This window comes from Culex pipiens, chromosome 2, assembly GCF_016801865.2.
Source record: "Culex pipiens pallens isolate TS chromosome 2, TS_CPP_V2, whole genome shotgun sequence".
Taxonomy (NCBI): Eukaryota; Metazoa; Arthropoda; class Insecta; order Diptera; family Culicidae; genus Culex; species Culex pipiens.
Genome location: NC_068938.1, coordinates 211,687,782 through 211,704,338, shown reverse-complemented (window position 1 = coordinate 211,704,338; position 16,557 = coordinate 211,687,782). Strand labels below are relative to the sequence as shown.

The 16,557-nt window shown below is 35.5% G+C and overlaps 3 protein-coding genes across 5 annotated transcripts; 1 reads left to right on the top strand and 2 right to left on the bottom strand.

The window, feature by feature from the left end:
• The first annotated feature begins 2,224 nt into the window (after positions 1-2,224).
• Positions 2,225-3,236, top strand: LOC120425248 (growth arrest and DNA damage-inducible proteins-interacting protein 1). The gene has a single exon (XM_039589694.1). It carries the CDS (start codon positions 2,325-2,327, stop codon positions 3,147-3,149), a length of 825 nt encoding a protein of 274 aa, XP_039445628.1. The 5' UTR covers positions 2,225-2,324; the 3' UTR covers positions 3,150-3,236.
• LOC120425249 (ER membrane protein complex subunit 10) lies at positions 3,155-4,165 on the bottom strand. Its single transcript, XM_039589695.1, has 3 exons — positions 4,008-4,165; positions 3,392-3,946; positions 3,155-3,320 (listed from the first exon to the last, which is right to left on the bottom strand). Exons 1-3 carry the CDS (start codon positions 4,059-4,061, stop codon positions 3,243-3,245), a joined length of 687 nt encoding a protein of 228 aa, XP_039445629.1. The 5' UTR covers positions 4,062-4,165; the 3' UTR covers positions 3,155-3,242.
• Positions 4,166-5,372: 1,207 nt separating this feature from the next.
• LOC120425250 (arylsulfatase B-like) lies at positions 5,373-13,970 on the bottom strand. 3 transcript variants are annotated; one of them, XR_005606494.2, is made up of 7 exons: positions 13,130-13,970; positions 7,676-8,181; positions 7,362-7,614; positions 6,813-6,970; positions 5,934-6,752; positions 5,706-5,844; positions 5,373-5,437 (listed from the first exon to the last, which is right to left on the bottom strand). XR_005606494.2 is itself a non-coding variant. In XM_039589697.2 (6 exons), the coding sequence occupies exons 2-6, from the start codon at positions 8,171-8,173 to the stop codon at positions 5,767-5,769; spliced, it is 1,806 nt and encodes a 601-aa protein (XP_039445631.1). In that variant the 5' UTR covers positions 8,174-8,181; positions 13,130-13,969; the 3' UTR covers positions 5,373-5,766. The 3 variants fall into 3 exon arrangements, 2 of the variants coding, with proteins under 2 accessions (XP_039445631.1, XP_039445630.1); XM_039589697.2 differs by having other exon boundaries at positions 5,373-5,844; positions 13,130-13,969; XM_039589696.2 differs by having other exon boundaries at positions 5,373-6,752; positions 13,130-13,968.
• Positions 13,971-16,557: the final 2,587 nt, after the last annotated feature.

Sequence of the window (16,557 nt, the reverse complement as noted above, 5' to 3'; positions counted from 1 at the left end):
TTTTGGGGGCCTATATGTTATTCAAAAATTATTTTGATGATAACAGGAAATTAAATTTAATTAATTTGAGGTTGCTTAAATCGAATAAATCATTCCAAATGTTGTATTTTTTGGTGAAAAAACTAAACGGAAAAAGTTGAAATTATAGTTCCTCACATTGCACAAAGTATTAAAAAATATTATAATTTGTTACCCAGAAAAAAAAATATTTAAGGAGTACAACATATCAGTAACATCGTGTTGTTTTTCTTGGTAAAGAAAAAAAATAAAAAATAAAATAATTTTAGAATTTAAGAATTCTAGAATTCTAGAATTTTAGAATTTTTGAATTTTGGAATTTTAGAATTTTAGAATTTTAGAATTTTGGAATTTTAGAATTTTAGAATTTTAGAATTTTAGAATTTTAGAATTTTAGAATTTTAGAATTTTAGAATTTTAGAATTTTAGAATTTTAGAATTTTAGAATTTTAGAATTTTAGAATTTTAGAATTTTAGAATTTTAGAATTTTAGGATTTTAGAATTTTAGAATTTTAGAATTTTAGAATTTTAGAATTTTAGAATTTTAGAATTTTAGAATTTTAGAATTTTAGAATTTTAGAATTTTAGAATTTTAGAATTTTAGAATTTTAGAATTTTAGAATTTTAGAATTTTAGAATTTTAGAATTTTAGAATTTTAGAATTTTAGAATTTTAGAATTTTAGAATTTTAGAATTTTAGAATTTTAGAATTTTAGAATTTTAGAATTTGCGAATTTTAGAATTTTAGAATTTTAGAATTTTAGAATTTTAGAATTTTAGAATTTTAGAATTTTAGAATTTTAGAATTTTAGAATTTTAGAATTTTAGAATTTTAGAATTTAAGAAATTTAGAATTTTAGAATTTTAGAATTTTAGAATTTTAGAATTTTAGAATTTTAGAATTTTAGAATTTTAGAATTTTAGAATTTTAGAATTTTAGAATTTTAGAATTTTAGAATTTTAGAATTTTAGAATTTTAGAATTTTAGAATTTTAGAATTTTAGAATTTTAGAATTTTAGAATATTAGAATTTTAGAATTTTAGAATTTTAGAATTTTAGAATTTTAGAATTTTAGAATTTTAGAATTTTAGAATTTTAGAATTTTAGAATTTTAGAATTTTAGAATTTTAGAATTTTAGAATTTTAGAATTTTAGAATTTTAGAATTTTAGAATTTTAGAATTTTAGAATTTTAGAATTTTAGAATTTTAGAATTTTAGAATTTTAGAATTTTAGAATTTTAGAATTTTAGAATTTTAGAATTTTAGAATTTTAGAATTTTAGAATTTTAGAATTTTAGAATTTTAGAATTTTAGAATTTTAGAATTTTAGAATTTTAGAATTTTAGAATTTTAGAATTTTAGAATTTTAGAATTTTAGAATTTTAGAATTTTAGAATTTTAGAATTTTAGAATTTTAGAATTTTAGAATTTTAGAATTGTAGAATTTTTGAATTTTTGAATTTTTGAATTTTAGAATTTTAGAATTTTAGAATTTTAGAATTTTAGAATTTTAGAATTTTAGAATTTTAGAATTTTAGAATTTTAGAATTTTAGAATTTTAGAATTTTAGAATTTTAGAATTTTAGAATTTTAGAATTTTAGAATTTTAGAATTTTAGAATTTTAGAATTTTAGAATTTTAGAATTTTAGAATTTTAGAATTTTAGAATTTTAGAATTTTAGAATTTTAGAATTTTAGAATTTTAGAATTTTAGAATTTTAGAATTTTAGAATTTTAGAATTTTAGAATTTTAGAATTTTAGAATTTTAGAATTTTAGAATTTTAGAATTTTAGAATTTTAGAATTTTAGAATTTTAGAATTTTAGAATTTCAGAATTTTAGAATTTTAGAATTTTTAGAATTTTAGAATTTTAGAATTTTAGAATTTTAGAATTTTAGAATTTTAGAATTTTAGAATTTTAGAATTTTAGAATTTTAGAATTTTAGAATTTTAGAATTTTAGAATTTTATTTTGTTTAATTCGAATAGATTCAGCATTTTGAGGTTAAATTATTTTATAAATGTAAATGTTTATCAAATACAAAATTATTTAAACGTATTCGCAGGAATAAATTTTTAAGCACGCAAAATTGCTTACCTACACAAGATTCAATTTAACTAGCCAACCAAATTGTGTGAAACATTTCAAACTTATCGTTTTCTCCAGGCCGCCTTCAAAGCTCGATCAAAACATAAGAAAACTGTCATTTCACAAAAACAACGAGGTGCTTACACAATTCACCGCTGAAATAAAAATAATTTCCAAATAATTCAGTGAAAAAGTTAAATGTTCCTGCTCTAAAATGTCCCACCGGCAACTTCTCAACCGCTCGGCCGGTCCGCGCTCACTTCTTTCCCTGCTGCGACCCTCTCTGACCCGCTTTTACTCATCGTCGGTAACATCGAAAGACTCCGCCGAAGAAGTCGCCGCCGAGGAACTCCCGGTCACTTTTGTCGAGGACGATGGCCTCGAGGCGGAACGGGAAGCTCGCATCCAGGCGGCGCGAAACAAGTCCCGGCTGCTGCCCCAACACCGAAATATGCTGCACAACGCGCTGCCGTACGAGCAGTCCCAGTCGTGGATCCACGAAACGGTCAAGTACAAACGGATGATGGTTGGCCGGTACGGGCTGGACGGCAGCAAGGTCGATCCGAGAATCTGCTACCCAACAAAGCAGGAAGCGCTTGAGCGATCCGAATACGAAAAGGTTGCCTTTCCGCACACCCTCCAGGAGATGATGGCCGTGAACCGGAAGGCAAAGCAGGACAAGATTGCTAAAATTAAGACGCGGGAGGAGGAGATTGCCAAGAAGATGGAAAAGCTGGACCAGTGGACGGCGGATTTGAACGCACGGATCGCGAAGAAGGAAGCTGACGCGAGGGCAGCCAAGGAGCGGAAGGATCGGTTGGTGGAGGAGGTGCGACGACACTTTGGCTTCAAGATCGACCCTCGGGACGAGCGATTCCAGGAGATGTTGGCCCAGAAGGAGAAGGAAGACCGGAAGAAGGTGAAGGAGGCCAAGCGGGCGGAGAAGGAGGTCAAGATGATGGAGAAGCTGAAGAAGAAGACGGCCAACCTGGAAAAGGACGCGTCGAAGGAGGAGGATGTCGACGAAGATAAAAAGTAGTCGCGTGGTCAGAACTAGAATTTTATTGATATCGAAGGGAGAATTGAAGCTTTTTCCTACGAATAAATTAAGAGATGTAGCTGCAAATTTGGCTTAACGCTGTCCGCCGGCTTCCGGGTTGGTGGCCCCTGAGATCAGCACCAGGATGACGACCGGCACGATGTACATCCACTGGAAAGAAATGTCCCTGTTAGAGCGAGCGAGCTCATGCGATCAACAAAATTATCCAAATTTCAACTCACGTATTTCGCGAAGAACCCGCGATTGTCCTTCGTCTCGCCCCTTTCGCGCGCTTCCCGCTCCCGTTCCATCTTCTGGATGAAGCTGGCCGTGTCCGGGATCGGTGCGTTCTCCATCGCCTTCACGTACACGTCCGTGTTGAACTCGTCTAGCACGTCAATGTCCCGGTTGTTCAGATCACGGCAATCGCCGTAATTCCCGTTGTTGACCGACTGCGTAATCCCCGTCACCGAACCGGCGTGGTCCAGCGAAACCCACAGCACGTCCGTTAGCTGCGATTTGGCCAGGGCACATGCCTTCGACGAGGTCAGGAACTTGGACCGCGATCCGTCCGATTCGACGACGTGCGCCTCCAACCGGTACAGGCGATTCTCTTCCGCCAGCTTCCGGAACAGGTTCCGCTCGTGGGCCGTCAGCGGTTCCTGCGAGACGCTGTTGGCGCCCGTGTTCAGGCTCGTGATGGACACGTTGCCGCGGAGCGTGAATTTGTGCGGTTCGTGCAGATCCAGCGCGTGGTAAAGTTCGATGTTGAGCCAGCCGTCATATTCGAGGTGGGTCTGAACAAATAGTGAAATAACCTGAGTGACTTCAAGTTCAAAAGACAAAATAACTACTCACCGCATCCAATACCAGTACAATACTGCACAGCAGTACTAAAAGTGATCCCTTCATTTTGTAAAACTATTAAAATTTGCTAAATTTTCCTCCAATTTGGGCAAAGTCGTCCGAAAATTATTGATTGCACTTTTATTTTGACAGATCGCGTTCTGTTCAGAGCAAAAGTGACAGCATCAGCTGATTCTTATCGTTTTTGTGTCAAACGTGTGCGGGCTGAAATGTTTCGCTGCACTCTAAATTTAAATGCACCGTACACGCTCATATCGAATGATTATTTTCTGAGTTATTTTCACACATTTTGGAATGAACCGCTCTGACCGCCAAAATTGACCCAGAAAAATAAGCTTTATCATTGTGAACAATAAAATCACAAAATGCTTAATTTTAGGACATATTGGCCATTTTTCTTGATTGAGAAAATTATTTTTACAATCTATTATTAACTCAATTTAATGTCTAAAAGCTATCCTGGTAGCGGACCGGATCAATTTTTCATTTAAAACTAAAATAAAAACAGCTTTCAAAACTATGTTTACAAACTTTCGCCAAAGTTATTTTCATTGGTCATCTGAGTATAGTCTTCCCACATATTCGGAACACTTTTGTGATAATTTGTCAATAGCATGCCAAATGGAGTATTTTTGTCGACCCTACTATTTTTAGGATCTTCATTTGGACATTCTCTTGCTATTTTACTAGTAAAAGTAATACTTTTTGAACAAAAAACTTCATTTCAAGACTATTTTATCCAGAGCAGCAAAACACTGCCACCAAATTGCCTGTTCCATAATTGTGGGATGATATTGTGTCTTCCACAAATGTGGAACACCTGAGTTTAACTGATATTTCCACAAAAAAGTTATCAGACCATGTATAAAACACCAGAAAGCTTGAGTTTCATTGGTTTCATTGTGTGAAGTCATTATTTTGTTACAAATATGTACCACTGGAGAGATCCAAAGTTTGTTTACATCCGTTAGAAAAAAGTGCTCCTAATTTGTGGATTTCGAGGGTCAATATTTTTTCTTTAAAAAATTATATAAAACGTAAAAAATTACCGTCGGTCAAAACATCAATCGGAAGATCTCAAGAGAAGGTAAAAGCAAATCATAATGTTCAACTATCGATTTTCTATGATTTTTTGAACATCGGCCTGTATGACTCTATGAAATCAAAAAAAAAAAAAAATAGCGATCGCTCAAAAATGTGAAGTAGAGCCAGTAAGGTTTGGCAGGTTTGCTTTAAAGCTTTTTTTTTTAAATTGAGGAAAATAAAAAAATAAAAAAAATCATATTTTATATAAGTCTTAGAGATTTCCTGAAATGTTAAGGTCTTGTCATCTTTCAGTAAGCAAAAATCAGTAAATTTAGTTTAAGTACGTATGTGTATTCACAGCGAGATCCATGTCTTTTGTAATTGTTCGTAAGGTCCTGCAATAAGTTTAATGATTTTGAGAAAACCAAGTTTTATGATTATTTTTTGGAAGCCAATTGTTGAACACCTTGTTAAGTACCAGTTAGACTAGGAACAGAGAAGGATTAGAATAACAGAGGTAGAAGTAGAATCCCGGATAGATAAACCAAGTTTAGCCTTACTTAAGTAGTTAGTGATTCTAACCCGTTTTAAGAGTAACCTTAAGCCTACGCTGACGACCCAAGCCTAGTACCGATTAAACCTACTATCACCAATTTGGTATACCTTCTGATTCGAGCTCGACGAAGCTTGCCCAAACACGTCCGACAGTTTGCCGTCGCTGCTGCTACTGTCGTCGACGGAATGGGACAAACCCGCACTTCCGATCGTCGAAATCGTCGCAGTTTGCTTGCTTTTCGTGGACCTGCAGATTCGCAACACATTTTTATTGGACATATAAACGAGGGCTCCCATAACGAACAGGATGCCGACTACGACTATGGTGATAGTTACGGTCAGTTGGACGTCCTCGGGCAGGCTCGAGTGGGGCGGCGGGATCTCCGGATAGCGCTCCGATTCGTCAGCTCGGATGTCGGCGAGTTCCTGCGCGGAGATGTCCTTGCGCCACCAGGTCCAGACGCCGCCGTGGTTGGCCGGATTGCCGGCAGGGTCGTGCGGTTTGTTGCGAGGTTTCTTCGCGAGGCGCCGTAGGGTCTCGACCTTAGTGCGAAGCTCGCGGAATTTGAACGGTTCGCGGGCGGAAATGTCGTTGAGTTCGCACGGGTCGTTGACGATGTCGAACAGGCAGGCTCGTTTCAACGGGTTGCAAGTGGTTGGGTGAAGGGGCTTGTGGCAGACCACTCGAGAGTGCTTCCTCAGGTGTTTGATGAGCTCGTTGGATAGGACATCACCGGATAGTTGGGCGATCTCAGTTTCCAGTACTGTCTTGATGTACTCTTCGTCGCTTGGGTGAGGATCTTCGTTGTTCAGCTGGCCGTACCAGCCATCAAAATTACCACCACCCGTGGTTCCGTTGACGTACTTGAACCCATTCTCCATGTAGCTGCTGTACCCGAAGATCTCGTCGATCATGTTCAAGATCACCCTCCTTGGGTACCCGGTATCATAAGACAGCGCTTCCCACTGATCAACGCCGTCAACTTCGGAACTGTTTCTAGCTTGAGGAAGTCGAATACCTGCGATCGAGGCAAAGGTCGGCAGCCAGTCCGAGATGTGGATATACTGGTTCGAAACCCGTTGACGTTCCTCGAGCAGTGGACTCCAGATGGCGGCTACGTTACGGGTCGCTCCCTCCCATGGGGAGTTCTTTTGCTGAAAATTTAATATTTTCATCAATATTTGGTTCATTTAGAAGAAAGATTATGAACTAACTCCTCTTAGTGGGAAGTTGGAACCGCTGTTGGAGTGCAGTCCAAAGGACGGGGCGCCGTTGTCCGAGATAAACAGGATAATTGAGTTCTGGATCATGTTCTTGGCGCGCAAGCTCTTGAAAATAGCGCCAACGCTGTCGTCGAGCTTGGAAACCATTGCTGAAAGTTGAATTTATTTTGTTTTAATTAAATCATTCTAATTTTTAATTTTTAGTTTTTAGTTTTTAGTTTTTAGTTTTTAGTTTTTAGTTTTTAGTTTTTAGTTTTTAGTTTTTAGTTTTTAGTTTTTAGTTTTTAGTTTTTAGTTTTTAGTTTTTAGTTTTTAGTTTTTAGTTTTTAGTTTTTAGTTTTTAGTTTTTAGTTTTTAGTTTTTAGTTTTTAGTTTTTAGTTTTTAGTTTTTAGTTTTTAGTTTTTAGTTTTTAGTTTTTAGTTTTTAGTTTTTAGTTTTTAGTTTTTAGTTTTTAGTTTTTAGTTTTTAGTTTTTAGTTTTTAATTTTTAGTTTTTAGTTTTTAGTTTTTAGAAAAATGTAAAATATTAAGTTTACCTACCTGCATAAACCCTGCGGTTCTCATCAGAAATATGTTCAAACTTCTTAATGCGTTCCTCCGGAGCCTGCAACGGATCGTTATCGTTTCCGGTGTGGGGCGCCAAATGGTTCACCATCAGAAACAGAGGTTCACTCGGGTTATGCTTGTCGATAATCCGACTGGCCGCGTCCGTAAAATGATCCGTTGCGTACGTTCCATTCGCATCGTAATCTACCGCCAAATTGTGCCGCATGTCATAGCCGGTGTAGTTGGTCTAGAATTATTTTTATTTTAATTGGTATAAATTTCTGAATACTCCCTTGAAGAGCACTTACTGAAGACATTTTGTTGGAAAAATCCCAGAAATCAATGTAAGGTCCCAAATATCCAACATGAGTGTCAAATCCTCTCATCGTGGGAGTGTACTGCTGGGCAAAGAACCCTAAATGCCACTTCCCCACCAAATGTGTCCTATATCCGGCCTCCCGAAAGTATTCCGGCATAATCTTCTGGTCCAGCCCGAGGCCCCACGGCTCGTCGGAATCGATCACGTAATGCTGCATTCCGACACTGATCGGATTCCGCCCCGTCATAATGGCCGCCCTCGAGGGAGTGCACATCGGCGCGGTGTAGTGCCGGTTAAGGATGATCCCTCCGTAGGCCAGCGCGTCAATGTTCGGCGTGGGGATCTGGTTCGACCCGTGAAATCCCACATCGTTCCAGCCCATGTCGTCCGCCATGATGATCACGATGTGAGGTTTCTGACCGCTTTCGTACAGAGTGTTGCACGTGGTCAGGACCAGCAGCGTGGTGAGGACGAAGATCGACTTCATGGTTTAATCTGTGAAACAAAAGATAAAAAATAATTTTAGCGATGCATTTTTGCAGTTCCTCCCCCCCACTTTGATATGCAAGACCTTGCCCTCTAATAGCACTAATCGTAAGATCTCGTACCACTTCTGTGTAGCTCAGTCATTCAGTTGTGTAACACAAAATTTCACTCAAAACCCCGCGGCCGGTTTGTTTGTTGTTTGTACAGCCTTGTCTTGTTGGTGTACACGTTTTATAGATAAAATAATAATAATTATTACATCGTATACGGGAGAGATAGCCTACGAGTGAGGGAGGCGTCATTATGAAAAGTGCAATGATCATACGATCTGAACTTGTTTGGTTAGGATTTGAATTGTTAATTTGGATTGGTTGGAACTTTAAAACTTAATACTGCTCATGTTCGAATAAATGTTCTAGATGACTAATTCTAGCCCAAAATAGGATTTTTAGGTACTTTTTAAGCTCGGTGCTGAAAAGGCAGAATGCATAACGTGATTTCCGAATGCTCCTCACTACCCTCACTACAGTTGTAAACATAAACAAAGTAGAAGGCTGTGTTCAAGCTCAAGCGTGACATAGCTTTTTACTGCTGAAGTGATTTGCTCACTTTGGGTTCTCATACCCTGAGTTCTTTTTTTTAAAGGTCCAATAAACCAAATTTTCAGTTTTTGCTTTTTGGGTGTTTTTTAATACCCCTGACTCAAAGCGGTTTCAAAAACACACAAAGGCAAAAACTGGAAATTTGGTTTATTGGACCTTTTTAAAAAAAATTCCAGATATCAAGTTCCATAGAGAAATGATGAACTAGTTTTCTTTAAAAAGTAAAAATAAAATAAATATGAAAATTTATTTGGCAAAGACAACAATTAGTTATTTATAAGAACATGGGAAGTAACATACTAGCGATGTCTTATTTTCCAGAAGAATTTATTTAACGTTTAAACTTTTAATTTTGAAATAAGGCCATTGCAAATATTTTTCAAAGTTTATGTCCCTCGACTATGACCAAAGTCGAGGGAGAGGGGGGGGGGGGGAAATAAGAAAGCATAAAAATTGAAATTACGAGCCATGGTTTCAACATTTTAATGAAAAAAGTGTTTTAAAAGCATTATACACCTGTCCAGTTGTTTTGCCATAATTAGTTTCCCTTTCAACCCTTTTAGGCCTGATGGATCATGTCAAACGAACGGGGTCACTTTTTAGTTTGACACCACTTTTACACGGAGTTCACACACACTATCAAACGTTTGTTTTGATAGTGTGCGTAAGCGCTGTGTAAAAAGTGACAGTTCGTCACTTTTTAGTTTGACTTTGACCAACCAACGGGGTACAAACTTAAAAAGTGTCAAACGAAAAAGTGACCAACCACCGGGGGTTGAGTGTATACCCAAAAATCAAAATTGTCAAAACGTGCCTATAATTTTCATATGGTCTTAAGAATCATTTTCCCATCATAATCCTATTTTTCCAAATTCAGGTTTGAAACAGTTAAACAGGCAGCAAAACAATTTTATCATTCTTGAAATCATGATAATTTTATTTTATTAAATTTGTTGATCCAATTTTCGTTCTATTTTTTTATTGTAATCTATTTTTTGATTAAAAATTATATGAGAAAGAAGATTATACTTGGTACAAAAAGATCATAGACAAATTGAAAAATATCAAACAATCTATTTTATTTTGATCAATAATACACATTTTTCGATTTAAAAAAAAACACCACATAACAGTGCTATTTAAAAAAAAATCATTCAAAAAACCACTGAAAAAATAAGCAAAATATTTCAAATAAAAAAGTTCAATCAAATGCTAAAAGAAATTTCTGTCAAAAAAATAAAAATGTCTAAACATAATAATAAATATAATTGTTTATAGAGCAATTCCAGCCCAAATCAGTAATTTTTTAGATACTTTTTTCTCGACCCTCTCCGATCTCAATGAAACTTTGCAGACATGTTATCCTAGGCATATTTAAACCATTTTTGTGTATATGGAGCCAGTTACACTCGATAATGACATTTGAGAATGGCGTGAGTGTTTTGAATATTTTTGTATTTCGTAATTTAAATATTGTTGTATCTCGAAGCCGTTGCATCGTATCAAAAAGTGGTCAAAGACAAACTTGTAGGAAATTCGACGGGCTTTCCGAAAAAAATATACTGGAAGAAAAAAACAATCCACTTTTACGAGTTTTTTTGATTTTAAGTTAAAAAGTCAAATTTGAAGGTGAGCCCACGATTTTTTTTCGTTCAAAATTTTTGTGAAAATAGCCTAAGATGTTACAAAAAGACTCACGAAAAATGCAAGATGGAGCAACTCACCTAAAAAAATACAAAAATCATTTACTGAAACTGTTTTTTTGAAACGTCAACATTTTCGAAAACCGAACTCAAGAGTCGATTCTCCAGACAATTTTACATAAAAGTCTTCATATTGACTATTGTCCTAAGTCCAATCCATGTAAAGTTACAGCGGTTCTAAAAATAAAAATGTTGAAAAAATAGGTTTTTTGATGGTTTTAAACTATTTCTTTATGACAGACTTTATTTTTCAGTCTCGAAAATATTTTTACCGGAAAGCTCGTCCAATTTCCCATAAGTTTGTCTTTGACCACATTTCAATTGGATGTATGGGCTTACTGATATAAGCTAATTATATTGCTCATAACTGAAAACATAATATTTTTTCAGTGTAGTATAGTAACCTGGATAGTAAATTAGCTTATATCTGTAAGGATAGTAAATTAGCTTAAATCTGTAAATAGTTAAAAACCATCAAAAAACCTATTTTTTAAACATTTTTATTCTTAGAACCGCTGTAACTTTACATGGATTGGACTTAGGACAATGGTCAATATGGAGACTTTTATGTAAAATTGTCTGGAGAATCGATTCCCGTATTCGGTTTTTGAAAATTTTGACGTTTAGAACACTTTTCAAAAAAAAACAGTTTCAGTAAATGATTTTTGTATTTTTTTAGGTGAGTTGCTCCATCCTGCATTTTTCGTGAGTCTTTTTGTAACATCTTAGGCTATCTTCACAAAAATTTTTGAACGAAAAAAAATCGTGGGCTCCCCCTCAAATTTGACTTTTAAACTTAAAAATCAAAAAATCTCATAAAAGTTGGGTGTTTTTTTCTTTCAGTGTATTTTTATCGAAAAGCCCGTCAAATTTCCTACAAGTTTGTCTTTGACCATTTTTTGATACGATGCAATATTTAAATTACGAAATACAAAAATATTTAAAACACTTACGCCCTTCTCAAATGTCATTATCAAGTGTAACTGGCTCCATATACACAAAAATGGCTTATATATGCCTAGGATAACATGTCTACAAAGTTTCATTGAAATTGGAGAGGGTCGGGTACGACCGATTCCCTATTTGACATGGAATTGCTCTATAGTAAAATATTGTTCAATAACTATTTTATATTTTAACATGAAATTTTTTGAGAACGGATTGATGTGGAATGTTGAATATTTTTTTAATTGATAATGGAAGTATAGTGTCAATTTTTTTTCAAACTATTAAATTCTAGAACATTCATTTTTTTTCCATGCAGCCCGCGATTCTGAGGGAGAAATAGCAATTTGGCCAGCGATGTGAAGCTGACCGAGGACCACTGGCCTAGGATAGCATATCAACCAAGTTTCAATGGAATCGGAGACGGATGAGTGAAAAAGTGTCTGAAAAATTACTGTTTTGGGCTAAAATTGCTTAACTTAAAATGATTTTTGAAATTTTGCTTGACCATAAATGAACTTTTTTTCAAAAAGCGCAAAAGATGCATTTTATGAGTAACCTAAAACATCTACAAAGTATCGAAAATAAAAAAAAATAGTTGTTTTAGTAATTCAACTTGTAATGATAAAAGCTAAATAAAAAAACTAAAACAAAAAATTACATGTACCTTTTTATGATAACCTGCAATTTTTCCAAAGACAGTAAATCGATCAGAAAATTCCTCCTCAAAATACAGATTGTGTATGACCGCCAGCAACAATGTATGGAACTCTGCTGGAATACAATGTACGGAACTTATGATACAAAATGGCTTTTTTAGACATAGGGAATGCATGTACAAAGTATCCAAATCAAAAAGAACTAAAAAAAGAAACTAAAAACAATTAGAATTCTAAAGAATTAACTTAAAAAACTTATGTTTGCAATGTAAATATAAATTATAAAATAAATCAAATTAAAAAAAAAATTTGGCACTTCAAACCTGGTGCCAAACCTGTGATTTAACCCTTTCAAGCCTGATGGATCTTATTGACCCAAAAATCTAAATTTTCTGCCCAATAATTTTCTATGATCCTAAAAATCAGATTAACGTGAAGACTTCCATCATTGCCACGATTTTTCGTTCAAAGATATAAATTTTGCGTCGCTATCAATATTTTGAAAAAATTCCTTCTACAAGTTGTTTAGAATAGAGCCCTCCACATGCTGATTCCCATTTACGAATATCCCATTCCTTGCAAAATTATGGAAATCGTCATTAATCAATGATTGCCAACTAGGACGTCAATGATTTACCACAAAATTAAATAAATTTTGAAACACATTTGATTTAGACCAAAAATTCATTCAGTGGCTTCAAGAAGGCCACAACCGGCACAAGCTGATTCATTTTGGTGCAGAAATTCGTTAAATTGAATTCAATACAGAGAATTTTAGAGTGTTGATCAATTTTCTTCGAAAATGATCAACGGCTTCTCCTTAAAGCAACACATCTATTTTAAAACAAATTTGTCAATATTTTCGAATCTATAAAAATAAAAACAAAATTTCAAATGTTGAATTTTAAATTTCAAATAAATCTAAAACTAAAACTTAAACAATAGCTTTGTTTTAGAATACATCAGAATATTATCAAAATAATATTCTAAGCTCAATAATTAAATTGAAAATTTTACTTTAAAGTATTAACAACTTGAAAATACTCACCTAAACCAGCTTCGTCCAAACCACAACAAATTCGCTCAACCGATCCTCTTCTCTTCCCCGCGAAGCGTCCAATTGTTCGGAGATTCCCCCCTTGCTGGTCAACACCGTCCGTGGTTCAGTTCAACCGCATTGAATCACTGCCCAATTATCGATCAACCGGCTCCTTCCAACAAACGTGCTGAGACTCAATTGAATTACGGCGGCTGATTTGGGAAGTGGCTCAATCACACACGTTCGCGCGCTCGATCAATTTTGGGGCGTTCAATCAATCGCGATTCTCAACGGAACTCCGGAACTGCCTAAGTACACACGGTTTGGAGATGTCTCGCGCAAGGACAAGGGACTGTTTACGGTGAGGATCACAACTGTTTTGTATTCCAGAAGAGTGACGCCACGCCACGCTATGGTGAGTCCACAATTTAAACTAATTTATTTTATGACTGATGTGGTTCCCGCCGCGATCAACAATAACGCGAGAACAGTCCGGAGTGGTAGCTAAGGGGATGTTTTTCCGCGTATCGACCACTCTGGGCCACGTCCAGAACTCAACTGACTGCGGAGACGAGCCTGGACCGGTATCAACTGCTGCAAAGCTGCTCTCTCTCGCGGGAGGCAATCAACGAGTTGTGTCTCTTTTGGGGAACTGTTCTTATCACTTGCAATCGCCTTTATCTAATAACATTAGAATACGTCCCGCACCGTCTAATCAGCTACCTTCAGCCGATCAAACCTGTTCGAACGGATAAGCGACGCGACCATTGCCAACCACTACATACCCTACTGAGAGAGATATCGAAGTCCTCGCGCGAGGATCTTCCGGAATCTGTCGTCGTCGGAGATCAACTCGTCGGACTCAACTCACTGTTCTATACTCATCACTGCGTGAAGGTCCCGGTCGAACTGAATTAATTTGCAACCAGTCAGCTGGGTAAATAAGTGGCTCTCTCCGCCGAGGCAGGGTGAGTGTCCCAGACGCCGTTGACGGGCCCCTTCGGGCTGTCGTTAGACCACGTCGATCTTTGACCTCAAGTATTTTGTACTAATCAAATTCTTCTACGGATCGCGTGACCGATCTCTCAGAACACTATCTTTTTCTAAGTGTAACCACGTGGTTCACGAATGACCCCTACCCTGTTTACAACCGCGGTAGAACAACTACTCTGAGTGTAGATATCGGTTGTACGCCAAGCTGTTTTGTTCTGTTTTGACTCAGGAAACGTCGGTTGTACACGTTCGCTCAGGCAGACGTAACCCCTTTCGGGTTCAGCGAGGTAGATTAACCCCAAACAGGTCTGGGAAACACCCAGCAAAGGTTTTAAAGGGGTCATCCGTAAATTACACGACCGCTTTAGGTTGAAATGAAAGTCTACGCTATGTATAATATTATTTCTTTAAAGAATTCACAATTAAAGACAAACAAAGTAGGCCGAAACGTTGGCCGCGGAAGGGTTGCCAGTATCACATATGAACAAAAAAGGTGCAAACACGTTGGTGCAACCTGATGCAGTTCAGAACACAAAAAGAAGCAAAACAAATTGATACAGAAGACGTGTTTCTTGGGTGAGTTTTGATTCTCGCGGCGTTGTATAATTAATGACACTGGGCGATAAAAAAACACTCTGAATAATTTCTAAACCATTAATTTTTACAATAATTTAGAATATCACATTAAACAGACTATTTTTAAATAAAAATAAATGCTTTATGCTATTAAAAAAAATATTTTGTCGAGCAGTGTTCTTCAGTGGCGACCGCCCAGCTAATGGATACAAATCGTAACTCACTCTTGGTGGCGGGTGACGGTTGTAATCACACAATAAGCCCCTCAGAACCACATCAACCATACTTTGTTTGGCAGAACGCGGTTTGCGAAACCACCTGTTGTGTTTTGCGAAGAATGACGACGCAAGTCTATAGAATCAGAACTGGTTTAATCTGCGTGCAATATATTCTGGAAGATAATAAAGAGAACTCAAAAAATATTGTCTTCAAACGTATGGAAAATGTTTGGATATTAAAGCAAAAAGCAAAAAGCAAAAAGCAAAAAGCAAAAAGCAAAAAGCAAAAAGCAAAAAGCAAAAAGCAAAAAGCAAAAAGCAAAAAGCAAAAAGCAAAAAGCAAAAAGCAAAAAGCAAAAAGCAAAAGCAAAAAGCAAAAAGCAAAAAGCAAAAAGCAAAAAGCAAAAAGCAAAAAGCAAAAAGCAAAAAGCAAAAAGCAAAAAGCAAAAAGCAAAAAGCAAAAAGCACAAAGCAAAAAGCAAAAAGCAAAAAGCAAAAAGCAAAAAGCAAAAAGCAAAAAGCAAAAAGCAAAAAGCAAAAAGCAAAAAGCAAAAAGCAAAAAGCAAAAAGCAAAAAGCAAAAAGCAAAAAGCAAAAAGCAAAAAGCAAAAAGCAAAAAGCAAAAAGCAAAAAGCAAAAAGCAAAAAGCAAAAAGCAAAAAGCAAAAAGCAAAAAGCAAAAAGCAAAAAGCAAAAAGCAAAAAGCAAAAAGCAAAAAGCAAAAAGCAAAAAGCAAAAAGCAAAAAGCAAAAAGCAAAAAGCAAAAAGCAAAAAGCAAAAAGCAAAAAGCAAAAAGCAAAAAGCAAAAAGCAAAAAGCAAAAAGCAAAAAGCAAAAAGCAAAAAGCAAAAAGCAAAAAGCAAAAAGCAAAAAGCAAAAAGCAAAAAGCAAAAAGCAAAAAGCAAAAAGCAAAAAGCAAAAAGCAAAAAGCAAAAAGCAAAAAGCAAAAAGCAAAAAGCAAAAAGCAAAAAAGCAAAAAGCAAAAAGCAAAAAGCAAAAAGCAAAAAGCAAAAAGCAAAAAGCAAAAAGCAAAAAGCAAAAAGCAAAAAGCAAAAAGCAAAAAGCAAAAAGCAAAAAGCAAAAAGCAAAAAGCAAAAAGCAAAAAGCAAAAAGCAAAAAGCAAAAAGCAAAAAGCAAAAAGCAAAAAGCAAAAAGCAAAAAGCAAAAAGCAAAAAGCAAAAAGCAAAAAGCAAAAAGCAAAAAGCAAAAAGCAAAAAGCAAAAAGCAAAAAGCAAAAAGCAAAAAGCAAAAAGCAAAAAGCAAAAAGCAAAAAGCAAAAAGGAAAAAGGAAAAAGGAATTTAAGGAAATTGTAGAAAATTATACCAGCGGTACAAAAAAATAAAATAATATAAAACATTAAATAACAAGCCATGGTCTCAACATGTGACTGTAAACGTGTTTTAAAATGCATTTTACACTAGTGCAGTTATTTTGTCATCATTGGGCTGGTACAAATTTTATTCAAAGTTTTTGTCTTCAAAGTTGGTCCGAAAAATCAGGTGGCAAAATAATATTTTTTCAAAAAACTTCAATACTTCAATAACATTTTAAATGCAATCAGTTGAAATCAATTTAAAATACATTCCCCGGCGTATAGAATTTCTTTTAGCATGTTTGGGTTGTTCTAAAAATCTTTTGAATTTTAGAAAATT